Source organism: Haliotis rubra, unplaced genomic scaffold (genome assembly GCF_003918875.1).
Source record: "Haliotis rubra isolate DU_JTF1 unplaced genomic scaffold, ASM391887v1 Scf26, whole genome shotgun sequence".
Taxonomy (NCBI): Eukaryota; Metazoa; Mollusca; class Gastropoda; order Lepetellida; family Haliotidae; genus Haliotis; species Haliotis rubra.
Window position 1 is genome coordinate 1,221,456 of NW_025766669.1, and position 19,336 is coordinate 1,240,791.

At 39.4% G+C, this 19,336-nt stretch overlaps 2 protein-coding genes across 2 annotated transcripts; one reads left to right on the forward strand and one right to left on the reverse strand.

Moving 5' to 3' along the window:
* Positions 1-240: 240 nt before the first annotated feature.
* Positions 241-3,926, reverse strand: LOC124280040 (protein CEBPZOS-like). Its single transcript, XM_046715919.1, has 4 exons — positions 3,875-3,926; positions 2,179-2,312; positions 1,453-1,497; positions 241-373 (listed from the first exon to the last, which is right to left on the reverse strand). The coding sequence occupies exons 2-4, from the start codon at positions 2,303-2,305 to the stop codon at positions 288-290; spliced, it is 258 nt and encodes an 85-aa protein (XP_046571875.1). The 5' UTR covers positions 2,306-2,312; positions 3,875-3,926; the 3' UTR covers positions 241-287.
* Positions 3,927-4,984: 1,058 nt separating this feature from the next.
* Positions 4,985-17,541, forward strand: LOC124280039 (zinc transporter 6-like). Its single transcript, XM_046715918.1, has 13 exons — positions 4,985-5,114; positions 5,486-5,523; positions 6,710-6,793; positions 8,045-8,129; positions 10,009-10,051; positions 10,398-10,463; positions 11,014-11,094; positions 11,695-11,730; positions 12,749-12,892; positions 13,563-13,682; positions 15,177-15,279; positions 15,967-16,083; positions 16,832-17,541. The coding sequence occupies exons 1-13, from the start codon at positions 5,051-5,053 to the stop codon at positions 17,213-17,215; spliced, it is 1,365 nt and encodes a 454-aa protein (XP_046571874.1). The 5' UTR covers positions 4,985-5,050; the 3' UTR covers positions 17,216-17,541.
* Positions 17,542-19,336: the final 1,795 nt, after the last annotated feature.

Below are 19,336 nucleotides of genomic sequence, written 5' to 3' on the forward strand. Positions count from 1 at the left end.
TAGACCGATAAACAAGAAACAATCACGGTATGAGCATGATCATAGGTATAGCTAAGGGATTCAACTCTGCACTGCCCTCCATATGACATTATGGGGGCCTGTTACCATGTTTCACCACACTAACTGTAGCACACCTGAAACACTACAACTGCAAGTATCTTGACAGCACACTGTTCATAACTTGCTACTTCTCCAGTGATAATCCAACAGTTCCTGATAAATGTTCCCTTTTTACCCTTCTGTATATCCACCAGGTCCGTAATAGGTTGAAGGATGATATTGACTCGCTACTTCTCCAGCGGTAATCCCCAAGTTTGGTAATCTTCTTTCCGTGTGTTCAGACCCCCAAAACGTTCACCCATTTCATAGTACCCTGGAACAGATATATTTGAAAATATATATATTCTTATAGAAACAGGCAACCCCATTTCAATTGAAAAGGACCCTCAGGGAGATGGGTGATTTTGTTCCTGTTGAGAGTCTGGGATTGCTTTAATTTGAGCCACAACATTCCAATAAGGGCTTTGAAGAAGGTAAAATAACACAGCTCCATATCTGCCAACAATAAATGTGTCCAAGAAGTGAGAGCCATTAAAAGCTGGGGTGCAGGGGATGCAGGTCTAGGTCCGGTCCAGCGAAAGTCCTGGTGGGGGTGAAACTTTTTGTTGTATTTTTTACTGTATTTTTGAAGCTTCAGCAGGCAAGATTATACATATCAAAGCACAGAAAAATGTGAGGTTTAGTATACTGGCTGTGAGAACGTGATTTTCATTAAAAGTGAATGAGTTTAGTTCTACGCCGCTTTTAGAAATATTCCAGCAATATCACAGCAGGGAACACCAGAAATGGGCTTCACACATTGTACCCATGTGGGGAATTGCACCCGGGCCTTCGGCGTGACAAGCGCACGCTTTAACCACTAGGCTATCCCACTGCCACTTTCATTAAAAGAACGTGAGACTCATGGCAAAAATGTGAGAGTTGACTGGTTTGACAGTTCAGGGGTTGTGAGACAAACTACTGATATTTCATATACATCAACACAGCTAAAAAATTAAGTACATATTAAGAACCTTGGTAAATACAAAAACAAATATGAGCTAAGGCCAAAAATGATTGGAGTACTAGTCACGTTTGCAGACTAAATACTCCCTTTTTATTCTGTTGAAATGAATATATAAAATAACAACCCTTTTCATGTGGCCTAACCTGATTTTTTTGTGATTACTGAAGTTATTATGACAGACTTTGCAGGAAGGAAAATATTCAGTTCTCAAAGGCATACTATCAAACTCAGTTATTTAGAAGCAGTTGTGAAATAACTGTAATGTTATGCACTCACTCCGGGGTTTGCTTGCTTGTTCGTTTGTTTAACGCCACATTCAGCAATATTCCAGCTTTATGGCGGCAGTCTGTAATCTATTTATTCTAACTACGATCTTCCAGACTTACCATTCAGCAAGAAGGGATACTTCTGATGGACAGTGTACCTGAAGTCTAAAACATGACAAACATTTCACGTTTTGACCTTGCAGTGTCAACTGGATGACAATGTATGAGAAATTCAATGATACACAACACAAGATATGGTATAAATGAGTTATTAGTTGGGATGTCTTATGCTTAGCTTATGAAATGACTGACTGACTGACTGACTGACTGAGTTTGGTTTTACGCCGCTTTTAGCAATATTCCAGCAACATCACGGCGGGGGACACCAGAAATGGGCTTCACACATTGTACCCATGTGGGGATTCGAACCTGGGTCTCCGGCGGGACGAGCCAACGCTTTAACCATTAGGCTACCCCACGGCCCCCTTATGAAATGACAAATATATCTTTATGATAATACTCAAATAACAATGCGATATTTTAATTATGTTAAGGATTGCAGTACTTACTTTACATCATTTTTGCAAGAAATTCTCTGTTCCATTAGCAACATGAGGTTGATGCTATCCATTATAAATTCAAACTTGAGTTGACAGTTGAGCAGGTCAGCAAATAAGAATGTAACAGCCTGTGTCTGCTAGCCAAGGCATGTACATCGTCACTGTCTCCGGATAATTTAGCCATAGTGTACGTATAACTTTACCAGACAACAGAGATTTTACCAGCTTCTAGACTAGGACTTTGGACTTGTGAATAAACTTGTAGACGAGGATATATCATGTATACCTTGGGAAGAGTTCATCTTACGCCAGTAGTACAAGGACACTGCAAAAACTGCCAACTCAGCACCGAGGAAGATCTTGATCCCACCAACCAGTCCACCCCATGGTCTTCTCTTAGGAATTTTTTTCATGGTTTTCCTGAAAAGATCATTTCTGTTGTCAGTCCATTGTCAATTCATCACAGAATTATACAATACTTAACAGATTTACACAATTCTGCAGTGCATGAACTTTGTGCTATATTTTGGCTGATAGTAAAGCAGTGTGTCGAACTGAAGGACGAAGGCTATAGCCTATGATACAAAAGAAATACTTCTGCATGGATTATGTCACCTTGACATACATTGGTCTGAGCACTTAGATGACACAACATCATAACATTTGCTGTGAGATCAGCTATTTGTAGAATGACATTTGCCCCTGTTCACATGTCCAGTTACCACACCTATGGTCTGATGAGGATCATGCAATACATTGAACTATTACCAGGGCTCTAGATAAGGGCCGTATCGGCGTATGTACGGATATATAATATGCACGATACGGTAGGAAATAATTTAGAAAACGTAGCAGATACGCACCACAGCAATGGTGTACGGTCTAAGAATCATTTACAGACGTATTTATCTGAAAAAGTATTGTTTTATTGTTTACTGACCTGTTTACACAAGAGTAGCAATGTTGTGGTGCATATATGAAAAGAAACACAAGATTACTGGTACTCCATTAAAATCCATTCCAGTACTCCTATATTAAAAAAATAAGGAGTACATACTCCTGATGTTGAAAAATTATCTGGAGTCCTGCATTACCCAAGAACATTTATTAAAAATATATTTTGAAACTTGTAATCTCCTTGATACTTTTTACATATGTTAGGAGCAGGGTGTACAGTATATATAGAACCCTATTGTACACCGCACGCACGCGCACGCACGCACGCACTCACACACACACACACACACACACTACCGCCTGGTGTACAAGCCAACTGACTAGTCTGACTAGTACATGTCTGAGACTTGTGATATCGACTGATCAAGAAACATTAAAGCAACGAAACATGTGTTGCTTTTAGACTGCAGACACCACTGAATGTTACTTGTCATGTTTAAGCACACATGTAGCCAACAGCTTGTCTTGGTTGCATCATGGCTCCCAGGTGTGGAAGAAAAACAAGTACCGTACTTCCCCTAATAATGCACCCGGGACTTCCAGACCCAGCGTTTATTAGGGGCCTGGAGCTAATTGGAGACCCAGCACTTATTGCTCTTACTGTGTGTACCGTAATTAATTGTTACTGAGCGTCACGTCAAAGTTAGGGACCATTCCTTAATAAATCTATTTTGAGATCATGGGAGAATACATTTATAAAAAAAACATACCCGGCGCTATTTAGTGGCCCGGTGCTTGTTTCTTAAACCACTGCTTTACCCCCGGCGCTTATTAGAGATCCGGCTCTAATTAGTGCCCATCGCTTATTAGACGAAATACGGTAACTCATGCCACCGGTCGGGGTATGATGACGTACTACGTCAACCAGCTCTCACACATGATCACATGAAACTCCCATATGTTGCCTAACGTCATGAAATCGTCTCAACCTACCGATATCGCAAGTTGGTATACGGCAATACGATTAGTAATATAAAACAGTCAAAACATAAAGTTATGATTCGCCTACAGGACGACTGTAGTACCTGTACACACAGTCGGAACTGGCATGGTTAAAGGGACATAACTCCAATGTCGCTCCAGTGAGATTTGTTGTTGCTCTAGGGGTCATTTACAAAAGAACGATTTCATTGGTTAAATATAAAACGAAATTGTAATCGGTACCAAATATATTGGGAATTATAGATACATGTAATAACGAATGGGTATCATACTGATTCAAAGAATGTCAGAATATTTGCCTCCAAATGTCTTTCGTATTTGAAAACCTTTTCCTGGCACAAACAGGGTCAACGTGACATATATATATTTATTTATATTCTCTAATCTTAGTGGTTTTTGTTGTTTTATTCATCTATTTATTTATTATTTAGGCATAGTTTTCAGTTTCCCGGGTATTAGACTAAGGGACCGTTCATAATTTATGGCTAGGGGGGCGATGATGATTTTTATGGAGAAGGATGCACAATGTAAATGACACCCCCCACCCCACCCTAAAATTTACGTACAAAATAAATGACCCCACCTGCATGTCATGTACAAAATCAATTACCCCCTTCCCCTTCCCATAGTTTTTAAGCATAATTTCAAAATTTGTTTATGTACAAAATTGCTGACCTCCCTAGTACATGTGTACAAAATTGCTGACACCCCCCAGCTCCTTAGAACAAATGGGTGACCCCCACCCCCACCCACCCTAAAATCATCATCACCCCCACTAGCCATAAATTATGAACGGTCCCTAACAACTAGTCTCTGAAATGAGCATATTTTACAGAAAATAAAGTTCATTGTAAAAAAATAAAATATTAAGAAAAGGAGTCCTGAGACTTTCTTCATTTTCAAAAGCTGTGGAAATCTAGACTTAGCACATTTTCTAGACTTGCGCTTTCTTGGATACGTTTAATTCAGGGTCTGTACATGACAGACTACCCGGGTATCTAATCTGTTGCCATAGACACCGCATATAGTCATCCTGGAGATAATAGATATACGTGTTGATTAACAATATTGGAAGTTTATTACAGTAAATAATTATTGGGACGTACAAGTACAGGAAGAGTTGTTCTTAAATGTACCCAATTCGATAAGTGATCCTAATTTTAAAAGCACCAGAGCGGAAGGTCGCTTCCAACAACACAAACTGTACACTTCCGCATGTGTGCCACGAATGAATGACAACTTAACGGGTCATTCTGAAGATGACTAGCTACGGTTCAATGCCGGACCTGATCAGTAGTAGCGTCTCCATGCAAGGAGTGCAAGGTTGATTTTTTTCTGTTTCCTTTTCCTTCTGTTTAGCTTTCTGTGTTTGCTGGGAACAAAGCAGTCACTGTCACGACTGACGTGTGTCACTCACTCAGTCACTGTGTGCAAAACCGTCTGTTTCAGAGAGATATTAGGATGCACTCATCAGTCTGTGTCTTTAAGAATGCATTAACTAAAGTTTGAAAAAAATCAGCTGAGGAGATAGCTACTTCCAGATACAGAGATATACTGGATATCACTTATGATCATGATCATAATGATCATACAATTGCATACGGGTTAAACAACATGTCATGATTAGTACTTATATTAGGTAACACAAGTAGAGGTGCATCATTGTTTATTTAACATGTTTAATTGAACTTCAGGTGCAGCAAGGGAAGATGGAACCAAGTACTACACATCGGTAAGACTATCCTCACACTGTTATGTCGTACATTCCAACTTTTAAAAAACAAGTAACAAATAATAAGAGAATTTTGATCATGCTAATAATTGTTAATCAGACATTGTGATTGTATATGTTTTTTTTCATACTGATTCAGATGAATGTTGTTTTGATTTCTAGTGTCACTGAAAATTGTACTGGCTACTGAACAGTTATCGCCATATTTTAGCAGTATTTACTAAATTACTCCGCCGTTCATTAAATTGATGAAACATAATTATTTATAATACTTAATTAGCTATTCACCGATGTTTCCAGCCCTTTCACTGCTGCCGATCATGTTTTTATATAACGCGGCTCGGAAGGGAATCATGGCAGGATAAATAGATGTTTTCTCACAACGAACTGTAACAGTTATCACCATTCAGAATTTCTCATGCCATTCGTGAAATAATATATATTTATGTCATACAGTAACCTCGAATAATTGATTGTGTGACTATTTGAGTGTTTCTTTTACAGTAGATTGATAGGGAATGAAACAATTAATGACTTGTGAACATGAACTTTCTATTATATAGGTCATGGGACATCCCCCCGACTGAGTTAAAAATTATTTGTAGGGTTCATAACTTTATCTTTAATTTTTTTCTTATGTTACTTACCGTGAAGATTTTCTTTTGCTCTCCTTTATTGTTGTCATATACCGTGGGAAAAAATACCGGAATTGTAACTGACTGGAACTGTGCACGTGTGATACTGATGTATTGGCTATAACTGTTATGGGGCGATAACTGTTCGCTAGCCAGTAGATAATCTTTTGTTTTAAGTAATAATTATTGATATTTGCTAACATCTGCAGCTTATCTTTCAGTACCAAGTTAATGAAATGCACTCTTTCTCAGGAAATGTCATTTGAACATTTTAAACTTGTTTACATAGGTTTAATGGAAAAAGTTTTGTCTGGATGATCTGTTACTCTTGATAAATGTCCATATTACCATGGTTATTATTATTAATGCTAAAATCATGATCATGATAAAAATCTTTGCATGAGTATTGTGTTAAGAAATAAAGATTAACACTCCCTGAAAAACCTGAAATGTACTACATCAAGCCACGGCCTGATTTCAACACTGTCTAGATATATTATGGTTAAAGCAACTAACAGATATTCGTATGTTTAAAGAATCTTTTTTTCCAGGGTACAATCTACCCATTTTCTGCTTCCAAGCCTTTGCGTGGAACTTTCTTCAAAGAGTTGACAACAGTTCTTTCACTCAAAGAGGTACTGAAATATTATTGATCAATACTCATTAGCTCAATGGTATATAGAGAATTTCATATAATTCGTATGTAATGAGACCGAGTGTGGTATTTTATTTATTACCCACGTCTTACATGCATTAAATTGACAAAATAGCGTATTTTTGTTATGTTTTTGGTTTCAAACCGAAACCGGTTTCATAAAGAGGTTGCGGAAGAGTTTTGTACTGTAGTACAATATTTCATGACGTCACACTGTAATGACGTCACTGCCTTGGTAACCGATGTCACGATGCATGTCAGTTGTCATCGCCTCATACAGCCTCCTACAGTAAACTACTCCGTAGCACCTCGTTTCTTGGTTTCAGTTGCTTCATTCGGCTAACATCACTGGTGGAAACATTGCGTTTATGTTTTTCGACGGATATAATGTCTCAGTTCGGCTCACAATTAAACGGCAACACGGCAACGTTCGCAATGCTTACATTCCCACAATGCATTTAACTGTAGAATGAATGAATTCACGTGTTTGTTATGAATGAAAAAATAGTTACGTCAGAATGTGACCTAATTGAGAGGTCATCGGTTATCCAATCAAATTGTTAGAATCCCAGGTCAAGTCGTTACGACACAGGTCAACGCGATACGATACGACTCACTCATTAGTGCACTACCCATACGATTACCACGTGGGTATGTCCATATTACAATGCACAGTTGCTCAACTGGTTGACCAGCAGTTAACTAACTGTAAAAGTCTAATTCAAACCCAAGCCGAACTATCTGAACAGCATATGCATCAACAGATATTTTTCAAATCTCTTTGCCTTTGATCTGGGTTGTCATGTGATTGATGCACTTTGTGAGGTAAAACCTGTTACAATCTTGGTCTTGTGATCAATCAGATTGTCTTGATTGTTTGCAGCCATTTTGTTTGCAAGCCGATGAAAGTCATGTGAGGGGGAAATGTGGTTGGTCAGTAGGAAAGACATAGAAGGGACATAACTCATAACAGCCTGTTGCAGCACTGTGATAAAGCGCCGAAGTACAAAATAACAGCATATTTTTAGCAAAGGACACAATCTTAAACACAACATGAGCATCTACAATTTTGGGGAACATTTCTGTTTTATGTTTTTCTTGTATGATTGTCACTGTTTCCATCGACAGACATTTTATTTTGGGAACAAATCTGTACTGAAAATCTTCTTTTCTGCCGATGTAGCAGAATGATGGATTATCAATGATCATCACTTCAGTTATGTATTTTCAGGGCAAGAAGATATCCCTCTTCCTGGCTCTCAATGTGGCTTGCACCATGATTCTACTTCTTTGGTGCCATTCAACAAACAGCATGGGTATGATGTTTTAGCTCATCCTCAGTATAATGAAAAGCTGCAAAAATATCTATCAGTGTACAACGTACATTATACATGTATAGGCTAAATAAAAAACCCGTTGTGGTTCCGATTACATCTCTTTAAAATTTAGGGTAGGTAGTAGGAATTTCTTTTTTACATACTTTTTTAGAAGGTATTTCAAACAAGCTTGCGGCCATCATGTCGATTTTCTCTATAAGAATGACCGATATCTGTTGGTGCCGGGAAAAAACAATGGTATCTGAAAGCTTATTTTATTCAGTCCGCTTAAAAAAATAGGGTCGGCACCAGAATTTAAGGGTCGGTCGGGTAATCGGAACCACAATAATTTTTTAGGCCATATCTAGTTTATGTGGTGTATGTATTATATAAAAATTAGTAATTCTAACAACTCAAGACAATGAATACACAATATCTTTTAGAAAGTGGTCAGATGTAACTCACATTATTTGGATTACACTCTCGGTAAAGTACACATTCTTGTGCCTTTTAAGGTTGAGTCCCACCTGAGTCCCAGACTCTTTAAATCCTTGGTGAGACTCAACCCAGAAAAGTACTAGAATGTGTACTTTACTGAGAAAGTGTACTCCCAAATATAACATATATAACACAAGACAAGTGACGCATCAGACTAAACCAAAATGTTGAAGAGTATTACCAGTCTGCTATTGGACCATTATCCTGAGTAGTTTTGTGCCTTCTCCTCTGTCATGTTAGCTACACCTTGAAGATCTGGTACACAAAGGAGCCCTGATCCACAAAGTGTTCATAACGTTACGACCTATTGTAACCCTGTGCCATATCATAGGCTTATGAATGACATAGTGGATGGGGTCCCAGGTCTTCAGGAGCCAATGCTTGTCATCAAAAAGCTGAAGGAATCAGTCAGGCAGACACGCTGAATTGGTTGATGGATGTAATCCTATTCTAAGTGAATAGATCGATGGTTGTGATGTCAATCACTCGATTGTCTGGTCCAGACCCAATTATTTCCAGACTGCTGTATTATATCTTTAATACTGCAGCATAAAAACACACGCAAACAAATCTTGGAATGGTAAGGAAACTATATGAACAGTGTGAACTCTTTATGTATATTGCTCATGAAAATAGGAGTGCCAGTGAAATAGAATGCTATGATTATTCAGTCAAACGTAATTTTGTATACTGAAACTTTTGATGTAATATTCTCAATTTCTGTCTATGTAATTTGCATATATGCATCCAAATAAACCTTTACAGATTGCACTAGAACTATGGCGAAACATTGTTTGTATTCAAACAGTTGTTAGTACAGACAAACACCACTGTATCTAAGCTGACAGGACCTAGGTAATTACTGAAAGTTATCCTTTTACTCAATGTGATAACTAAATAAGGAATACAGAGGGACCAGGTTTTCACTTTGAGACAACCATAAGGTGGTGTGAGTGAGTGAGTTTAGTTTTACACCACACTCAGCAATATTCCAGCTATATGGAGGCAGTCTGTAAATAATTGAGTCTGGACCAGACAATCCAGGGATGAACAGCATGGGCATCGATCTATACAATTAGGATCTGATGACGTGTCTATCAAGTAATCGAGTCTGATCCCGTTCGTTGCCTCTTTTGACAAGCAATGAAGATCTTACTGAAGATTAATTCTAACTCGGATCTTCACTGGTCATAAGGTCGACACATCATAGTCAACATAATGATGTTTGACTGTATGAGAGAGATTCTCTTTCCATTGCACCTGATAAATGAGTCGGCATATACCCAAAACATTGTTCCTTATTTGAAAGAATTTAACATCCATAAATTCTTTCTCTTATATCTTTCTAAAATGCCATTTGAAGACCTGTCTCTCTTTCCAGCACTGACAGCCTTCACATACTTGACAATATTTGACATATTTAGGTAAGTTTCTCCTTAGATTGTGCTTGTTTGTTGTTCAATGACACACCGACAAAAAATTGATTGATGCATGTGATTTATGTTTGTGTACCTTCATTTGATCCAGTTTCATGTCATTTGTTATATTGATTGATATTTTGTTGTCTAACACTGCACCTGGCAATATTCCAGCAATATGGCGGTTGTCTGTAAATAATTGAGTCTGGACCAGACAATCCAGAAATCAACAGCATGAACATCGATCTACGTAATTGGGATACGATGACATGTGTCTACCAAGTCAGTGGGCCTGACCACCTGATCCTGTTGTAGATTTCCTAATTTGATCTGATGGTGTTGCTCTTTCCAGCCTACTCACATGCCTTCTGAGCTTATGGGTCCAGTTACAGCAGCCTACATCAGCCTACTCTTTTGGGTTAGTATTACACTCATATATAGCATGATTAGTATAACTAGCTGATTGGTCAGTGATACCTGTGACAAAACAACACAGTTGGTGGACTGGGTTCTACATATATATACTGATGTTAAGAACTTCTGTATGACATCCAGTGGTTAAAGCATTCACTAATTTCGCTGAAGACCCGGGTTGTTAGAATTTCCTACATGGGTTTTTGGTGTCCCCAGCCATACTATTGCTAAAAGCTCCATAAAACCATGACTGCCTGCCAACGCACGCACATACCCACTCGCCCATACACTCAACTACTCGAACACCTACACGAAACACGCCCGCCTACCCGCCCACTCAACCACTCTACCTTTCTACCACTCTACCACTCTACTTCTCTACCACTCTTCCACTCGCCCGCTCTACCATTCAACCACTCACTCAACCACTCACTCAACCACTCACTCAACCACTCACTCAACCACTCTTCCACTCGCCCGCTCTACCATTCAACCACTCTACCACTCACCCACCCACCAAGTGTTTGATATATTTGCCTGTGTTCCACTTCCAGGTATGAAAGGTTTGAGGTTGTGGCTGTGTTTGCAAGCACCATGTTGGCCCAGCTGGGATCATTCTTTATTGTCAAGGAGAGGTAAGTAACCATGGTAACAAGACATTACATTGATCATGTTTATGCATAACAATACCAATAGTAATGGGGTCATTACTCTCAGTTCTAAAACATTCTTTAATGTTTGAAAAGTCTGCTGCGAACTTTGTTGTAATGGGTAGACTACAAGTGACAGTACTTTATTTAGATATTCATCCATATTCAGCAGAAGTTCTGTCAGAAGTCATCAACTGTTGTATGTAAGAGCCAAATACTGAGTATATCATGTACAGGGATCTCTTGGCACAACTGTGCTCTTCATTTTACTTGTGAAGATCTGGGTTAGAATTGGCTTCAGTAACTCATGCTTGTCGGAAGTCAGAGGTGACTAACGTGATCAGGTGGTCAGGCTCGCTGACTGGGTTGACACATGTCATCATATCTGACTCATTTTCCTCTTAAACTGTCAGTTAAACCATCCGTAAATCTGGAGGACCACACAGCCTCAACAGCTGTGTTGTAAAACGTATTAGTTAAAATATTTAATCATGTTACAAGACTTTTATGAACCTATGTATTTTTGTTGTTAAAATTGCATACTTTTCGTTTACCGGCTTTGATTTTGTCCACCCATTCTTTCAGTGTGGAGTGTCTTCTACAACAGCAGGAAGTGCATACGTAAGTACACCATTATAGACAGAAGCCTGACCATGTGTGAGCTTCATCTCCATGTGATTGGTAGGTCTGAAGACGGTTTCTCTGAGATGTTTTAACAATTCATTGAAGGACATTCAGTTATTTAGAATATTTCTCATCATACTTAGGTCATGGAGACATGCATTCTGAAAGATATGTCAGTCTGGTTGTCCTGTGATCATGAACAACCCGTGAAGATCCGGGGTAGGAAGATCCGGGGTAGAATAGGTCTGTAGCAACCCATGCTTGCCACAAAAGGTGACTATGCTTGTCGTAAGAGGCGACTAACGGGATCGGGTGGTCAGACTCGCTGACTTGGTTGACACATTGATGCTCATGCTGTTGATCACTTGATTGTCTGGTCCAGACTTGATTATTTACAGACCGCTGCCATATAGCTGGAATATTGCTGAGTGTGGCATAAAACTAAACTCACTCACTCACTTATTTCATCTGGTTCATAGGAACGGATACTTAATCACGCTATATTATATTGGAAATAGGTGAGTGCGGTGTAAAACTAAACTCACTCACTCACATTTGATCATGAACAGCTTTGGCATCTCCTCCACAACTTCATGGCCTGTGAGCTAAAACTTTGTAGAAATAATCCCAACATATTTGTCTATGGATTTTATCTGAGTTCAGAATTGCAATCAGATTTCAAACATGGCTGCTGCAATGGCCACATCTTATACATTAGCACCGAATTATGGAACTTGGATTCTTAGGTTTCACAGCACAATCAGCTTTGTGTGAATGTTTTGATAATGAGATCAGAATTTGTTCCAGGCATCAGTGTTAGCATCCAAATTTGTTCTCAAAATGATGTTGTTTTGTTCCATTTTTTTGGTAAAATATTTTGTAGCTACCAGTATATTTGTGCCAAAATAAGTTAAAGGGTCTTTGAAAGTATTTTCTTCATAAGTCTGGTGAGTAAAGAGCCATGTGGCTGTATTTTTGCTATCTTTAAACAAACTGAAATGCCTTATTTCACCAGGGGTCGAATGTTGGTTGGCACAGTGCTGGCATGTGTGATCCACTTCTTGGTGACGTTTGGGGTGAACAATCGAGCCATGAACCACGTGGTGGCTGCGTCCAGCTCCAGCTGGCTACAGGAACACATGACCGACATGAGTGAGAGGTAGGAGGCGGGCAAAATTGGGGATCATATCTCTGGAACTATTGATTCATGGTTTCTCTGACAGATATTTAGGTTGTTTTACATAATTTTCGTTTATCAAGATCCTAAATCATGATAAGCCTGTTGGATTCCAGGGTTGAATGTCATGTGCAGACCCTGAACTTAATGCTTGTGGTAAGGGCTGTTGGAAATAAAGTAGTCAGAATTTGGAAGTGGTGTTGGGGGTAGGTCCTGGAAGTGTTTCATCATGTTCATTGTGCCCCAGGGGGCGGTGGGGTAGCCTAGTGGTTAAAGCGTTGGCTCGTCACGCCGAAGACCCGGGTTCGATTCCCCACATGGGCACAATGTGTTAAGCCCATTTCTGGTGTCCCCCGCTGTGATATTGCTGGAATATTGCTAAAAGCGGCGTAAAACTAAACTCAGTCAGTCATTGTGCCCCAGTTTTGTCAATTGTTTCTTAGGCTGTCATAGTATCAACCACTGATTTTCTTAAACCATAATCTTTGTATATGCCACTGTGAATTGGCAGTAATATGCTTGTACATGGTTCATGGGAAAATGAAAGCATAAGATATTTGCATATATAGTAAGCCAATGAAATACCATGGAAATACTTCTGATTGATTTATTGTACTGTGTACGTGGCTACGATCTGACTTGTATGTTGCAGCCTGTGTCACATCGTCCCTGGCCTGAGTAAGCTGTTGCTGCCACGTCTCAACCCCTTTGTCCTGATCGCCATGGCTGGAGCAACCTTCCTATTCATCACTTACATACTCATCGACACCAAGTATGACTCCTTATTATCTTCAAGGTTTTTTTGTTCCGATAAATTTCACCAAGTATGTCGCTCCTTGGTGGCATTGACTTTCGTTATCTTCTTCATTGACTTGTCATGCAGTCATCTTTTTTTACAATTTGACTAGCCCATGGGAATTGTCATAAAATTAAAGGAAGTAGAATGGTAATATGGAGTCCAGCTGCTCAGTGCATATGCAGTAAGCTTTAAAGCAGGTCAAATATACCGTATTTCCTCCAATAAGCACCCAGGCGGTAATTTTTTCAACAGAGTTCTAGGGCGGGGACGATTCACCGATGCACCGATACATCACGATACATTTAAGTTTGATACAGCTATCGTATCGTCGACTGGTGTAACGATACAAAACGATACACAACTTTTTTTCAAAACAGTATTATCTTAAACATGTTAATGTACTTATTTAGAGAAAAATATGCAAGTAAGATAGAGTTACTTGTTTGTCTTTTACAATAGTGTTATTGTTATACACAAATACCTTGAAATAAATCATTTTAAATCTTAATACTGTGTCATTCTTTCAAGGTGTATGTATCGTGATACGTATCGTATCGCAGGTAAAATATTGCGATACATATCGTATCTTGACATAGTGTATTGTCACAGCCCTACAGAGTTCCAGACCGGACACTTACTTGAGGTCCGGCACTTTTGAGTTTACTGGGTCTAATTACCGTAATTGTTAGTGAGCTGCTTTGCCCCTGGCACTTATTAGAGGCCCGGCACTTCTAGAAACCCGGTGCTTATTAGAGGAAATATGGTAGTAGAAAAGCAATAAACTTTTGGACAGCCCTCCAACATGATAAAGGGACAGTGGGGTAGTCAAGTGGTTAAAGTGTTCCCTCATTGAACTGAAGGCTGAGTTTCATTCTTGGGAACAGTGTATGAAGCCTGTTGGTGATGTGCCTGTCATGATTTTGCTAAAATATATCCTTGTACATATATATGAACTCCACTCACTCAAAAATGAAGTTAATTCTTTAGAACTTTGATGTATCAAAATCTAATATGGAACTGTATTTCAATACTAACACTGTTTACATTCATAGACTTATATCCTGGAGGAGTAACAGGTCTGATGTGGTGAAAATGTTGTTTGTTAGGCCAAAATTAGTGATTCAGTTTCCTTTCAGCCTCTTGGTAACTCTTAAACAAATATTTACCTCACATTCGTTTGGTCCTGAAGTATTTACAAATGATGCCCCACATGGGTACAATGTGTGAAGTCCATTTCTCATGTTCCTGCCATGATATCGCGAGAATATTGCTCACTCACTCACTCACTCACTCACTCACTCACTCACTCACTCACTCACTCACTCACTCACTCACTCACTCACTCACTCACTCACTCACTCACTCACTCACTCACTCACTCACTCACTCACTCACTCACTCACTCACTCACTCACTCACTCACTCACTCACTCACTCATCACTCACTCACTCACTCTTGTGTTCCAGACTGTATTACTCTGCTGACACGTGGTCTGCAGTGTGCATCGCGATCATGACGTGCGGCACTCTGTTCCCCATGAGTGTGTACACTGGCAAGATACTGCTACAGGTGAGTCACATAACTGGTAGTCATGGTAACAGGAAAAATCTAATCCTGCCTGTTTCAATTTTGAAAGATTGTTTTTTCAGTTTTCATGTTCATCAATCTTCCAGCCACAGGGCTTGTGCCAACAAACCTGTAGGCATTTGGATTAGAAATGGTCACTAGTCATTAGAGACGTCTAAATGGGATCAGGCCCCAATTTCTCGAAATAAACTTAAGAGTTTTGACTTAAGTTCAGATTTTTACTCAAATTTGAGAAAACGCATTTCCCATGTTGAACTGAAATCAATATTAAACTCAAACATAGTAGACAATTTGAGTTTGGTGAATAGAATACTTAAGTTGTTTGGGCTTTTTTATTTAAAAATGCAGCTGAGTTAAACATTCAGCTGATTCAAATTGTCAAACTCAGTTTGAATTTTTTTGTAAAAACTTAAGTTTGTTTCGAGAAATCGGGGCCAGATGGTCATGCTCAGTGACTTGATTGATATCTTGTCTTCGTGGCATTGGTCGTGTCTCACCATATCGATCTTTCGATTGTTTAATCCAGACTCAATTATTTACAGGCCACTGTCATTCAGTTTGAAAATTAGTGTTGAAGTGTGTGGTATTAATAACCAAATAAATAATCACATATGTGGAACTGTTGATGAGCCATGGAACATTAACATTGTCTCGCCTTTACTTGTTTAGACCACGCCATCTCACATCTTGGGTCAACTAGACAAGGTCCTGAGGGAGGCGTCCACCTTGGATGGTGTTTTGGAGTTCAGACATGAGCACTTCTGGACCCTGTCCTTTGGGATCCTGGTAAGTGAACATGGTGAAGGACCTTCTACCCAAGGTCGGTACACAACATACTAAATGATGAATATTTTAACTCCTAATTTGGATTATGTGATTACATGTAAATCATTTTTGACGTGACCTTCATCTGATTTGGTTAAAGATAGATCACTGACAGGCAGTGTTTGCAATACTTTAATTTGCCATTTGGCCAACAGGGCCTGCTGCCGCCTGCAGGCTTTAAAATCTACAATCCCTAAATGAAATCTGCAGGCCCATTTTGTTAAAGTCAAACCAATAAAAACCAAATAGACTACACTGTACACAGTTTCACACTGTTTCTACAAAATCATTTTGGTGAAGCATATGGCGCTGAGACAAATTTTTATTTGTTAAAGACTGGTGTTGACATTCCTATGCGCAAAACGCTGAAATAAGTTATCGTGAAGCTGTAAGTTGTCGTTACAAGATGGATCATGGATGATTCCCGAACGTTAATAAAGAAAACAATTATGGGAAAGATTCCAGTGGGAAAACAAATTTGACAGATAATTTACTGAAGGCCACAAGGTCCTGCAAATATTTGAAACCGCCGGCCCGATACAATAACAACCGGCCCTGGGCCTTCGGGCAGGCGATTATTTCGTACGCAGCTGAAAATTAATACAGCTAGGAGAGCAACTGATTTAGTGCAGTAGAACCTTGACATTGCTGAAATAATGCTGTCAAGGGAAGACAACTTGATTCACTCACTATGCTTTTCTGCTGCCAGGCTGGGTCAGTTCAAGTCCGAGTCCGCCGGGATGCTGACGAGCAGATGGTGCTGGCTCATGTCTACAACCGTCTGTCTAACCTTGTGTCAGTCCTCAACATACAGATCTTCAAGGATGACTGGACACGATCATCAGCTTACGCCATGATGGGAACACCATCATTCAACTATACACCCGTCCCTTCCCCCTCTGCTCCTCCCCGGCCACAGTCCCCTCCAAGTGTGGCCCCACCCTACCCCCCTCAGTCATACAGGACTAACACATCAGGAGGGTTCACTCCATCAGTGCTACACGCTGGGGAAAGTGTATCCAAGATGTCTACCCCCACGATGCCACCTGCAGGCCGGGGAGCCGCACATTTCTCGTCTCTACACATGTCATGATGCAAATTCAGAGGGATGCGTCTTACAAGGTCTTAGATGTCAGGGGTTGGTCCGTCTGCTGTTTCAAGGGTAGAATGTGGAAGATCAGTGGATGATTTCCTCTGAACATTTTGAAGAGGACCTCTCTTACATGAGAAGAGCATGATCTGTACAAATTTCTGTTCATGCAGCATATATCCAGCATCTTGGAGAGGATCTTTTTCAAGTGTCTGATTGTGTAGAGGATGTGTTTCTGCAGTGCAGCCTGACTGATTCGGTGCAATTAGTTCACAGCCCATGTGGGGCAGGGGTTTTAAGAGAAATAAATTGATTCTGGGTGAAAATGGTAGTCTTGTCTGAACCTGAAATGGGGCAAATTCACTTCCCCGACTATACAGCATATGATGGGGTAACCTAGTTCCACTGTACATCTTCTAGTGGACCTTACTGTTTTATGCTCAAGATGGAACTGAGTGTGAGTTCTAACAGGAACAAATCTGAAATGTTTGATGTACCTTGTTCCTTTCAGCTGGGATGGAACCTCTGTCAGTCTTACACTGGGACTGTTAGGGCCTGTTCGATTATTGCGAAACTGGTTTTGGTTTCTGAAACTGGTTTCTCCTGTTATAAACGAGTGTCTAGTTTCGGATACATGGTTTCAAAGTGAAACTAGTTACTAGTTCTATAAACGAGTGGATGGTTTCACCATCCGGTTTCAAAATGGATACAAAAAAAGTGTCTCAGCTACTGTATATGTGGAACAAATTGGATGACAGCATATGTTTTTCATTTTATCAGTGAATTAACAAATAATAAAGAGATGAGATGCTTTTGGAGGTAAATATTTGCGTATATATAATTATACTGTTAGAAGTAATTATATATATACAAGTTACATAAAATAGTCATGTTCAATAGACTGGGGTTTTAAATAATATTTTCCTTGTTCTCAGTTGATTTTTATCATTATTTTGGTTCCAAAAACTGCTGCTCTATTTTGCCACAAAGATCAGCTGAACTTGGCTCTTTCGTTTCCGCCATGTTTATTTGCGAGAACGCGAAACCGAAACTGCGAAACCTGCCTCGGAGATGGTTTCGAAGTTTCAGAACCCAGTTTTAGGTTTCGACATAATCGAGTGCATGGTTTTCCCGAAACCAAAAACAGGTTTAGCATAATCGAATAGGCCCTATTACCATCTTTATTCAATTCATTGAGGAGGCAATAAAATGACTTTGTGGAATGGAGGGCATGATAATTCTATTTGAAACCTCTCAGTACATAATGACTTTCTATAAAATATATTTCCTTTCAAGATTTTACCAGAAACTGTTTTGTAGGTGGACAAAAGGAAACCAGTTTACACAGCGGGAGGAATAATGCTGTTAATAATGGTGCAGCTTTAGGTAGTATCTACGTTACATGTGTTTGGACGTTTAAGAACATGTGCTGTATTCTCGATTATTGCACAAACAATTAGTATAACAAGTCACTAACTTACCAAGGACAACTTTATCGTAAAGGTGATACAACATACCTCGTTACTGCAACAGTAAACACTGCTGTTTGATAATGTATGACTTTGAATAAAATATAATAGGACAATATGAAAACATTGCATTTATCTCGAAATGCTCATTTTTTCATTCCACAGTTGTGGTCATCTTGATGTAAACCATTGTTCATTGCTGGACGTGTGTGTGTGTGTGTGTGTGTGTGTGTGTGTGAGAGATGTGTGAGTGTGATAATGTAGTGTGATCTGTTTTAAGGCATATATATCCTCTCAATTTGTTGGATCCTAAGTTATTCTTTTTAACTCTAACATGTGCAAAATGTCAGCTTTTCTTAAAAGATAAGGTTATCATTTCCTGAAAAGTTGGTGTCAAGAGACATAACTCCAGATTTATACTGTACAAAATCAGCTACAATAGATCCATAAAATGGTAATGTCAAATTAGATCTGTTTTAGTGTTATTGACAGTATCAGATCGTTACAGTATGAAACCTAGGTGATATTGCATCTTCAAACCACTGGTTTGTCTGTTCAAGGCCCCACGTGGGTACAATGTGTGAAGCCCATTTCTGGTGTGCCCGGCCGTGATATTGCTGGAATATTGCTAAAAGCGGCGTAAAACCATACTCAG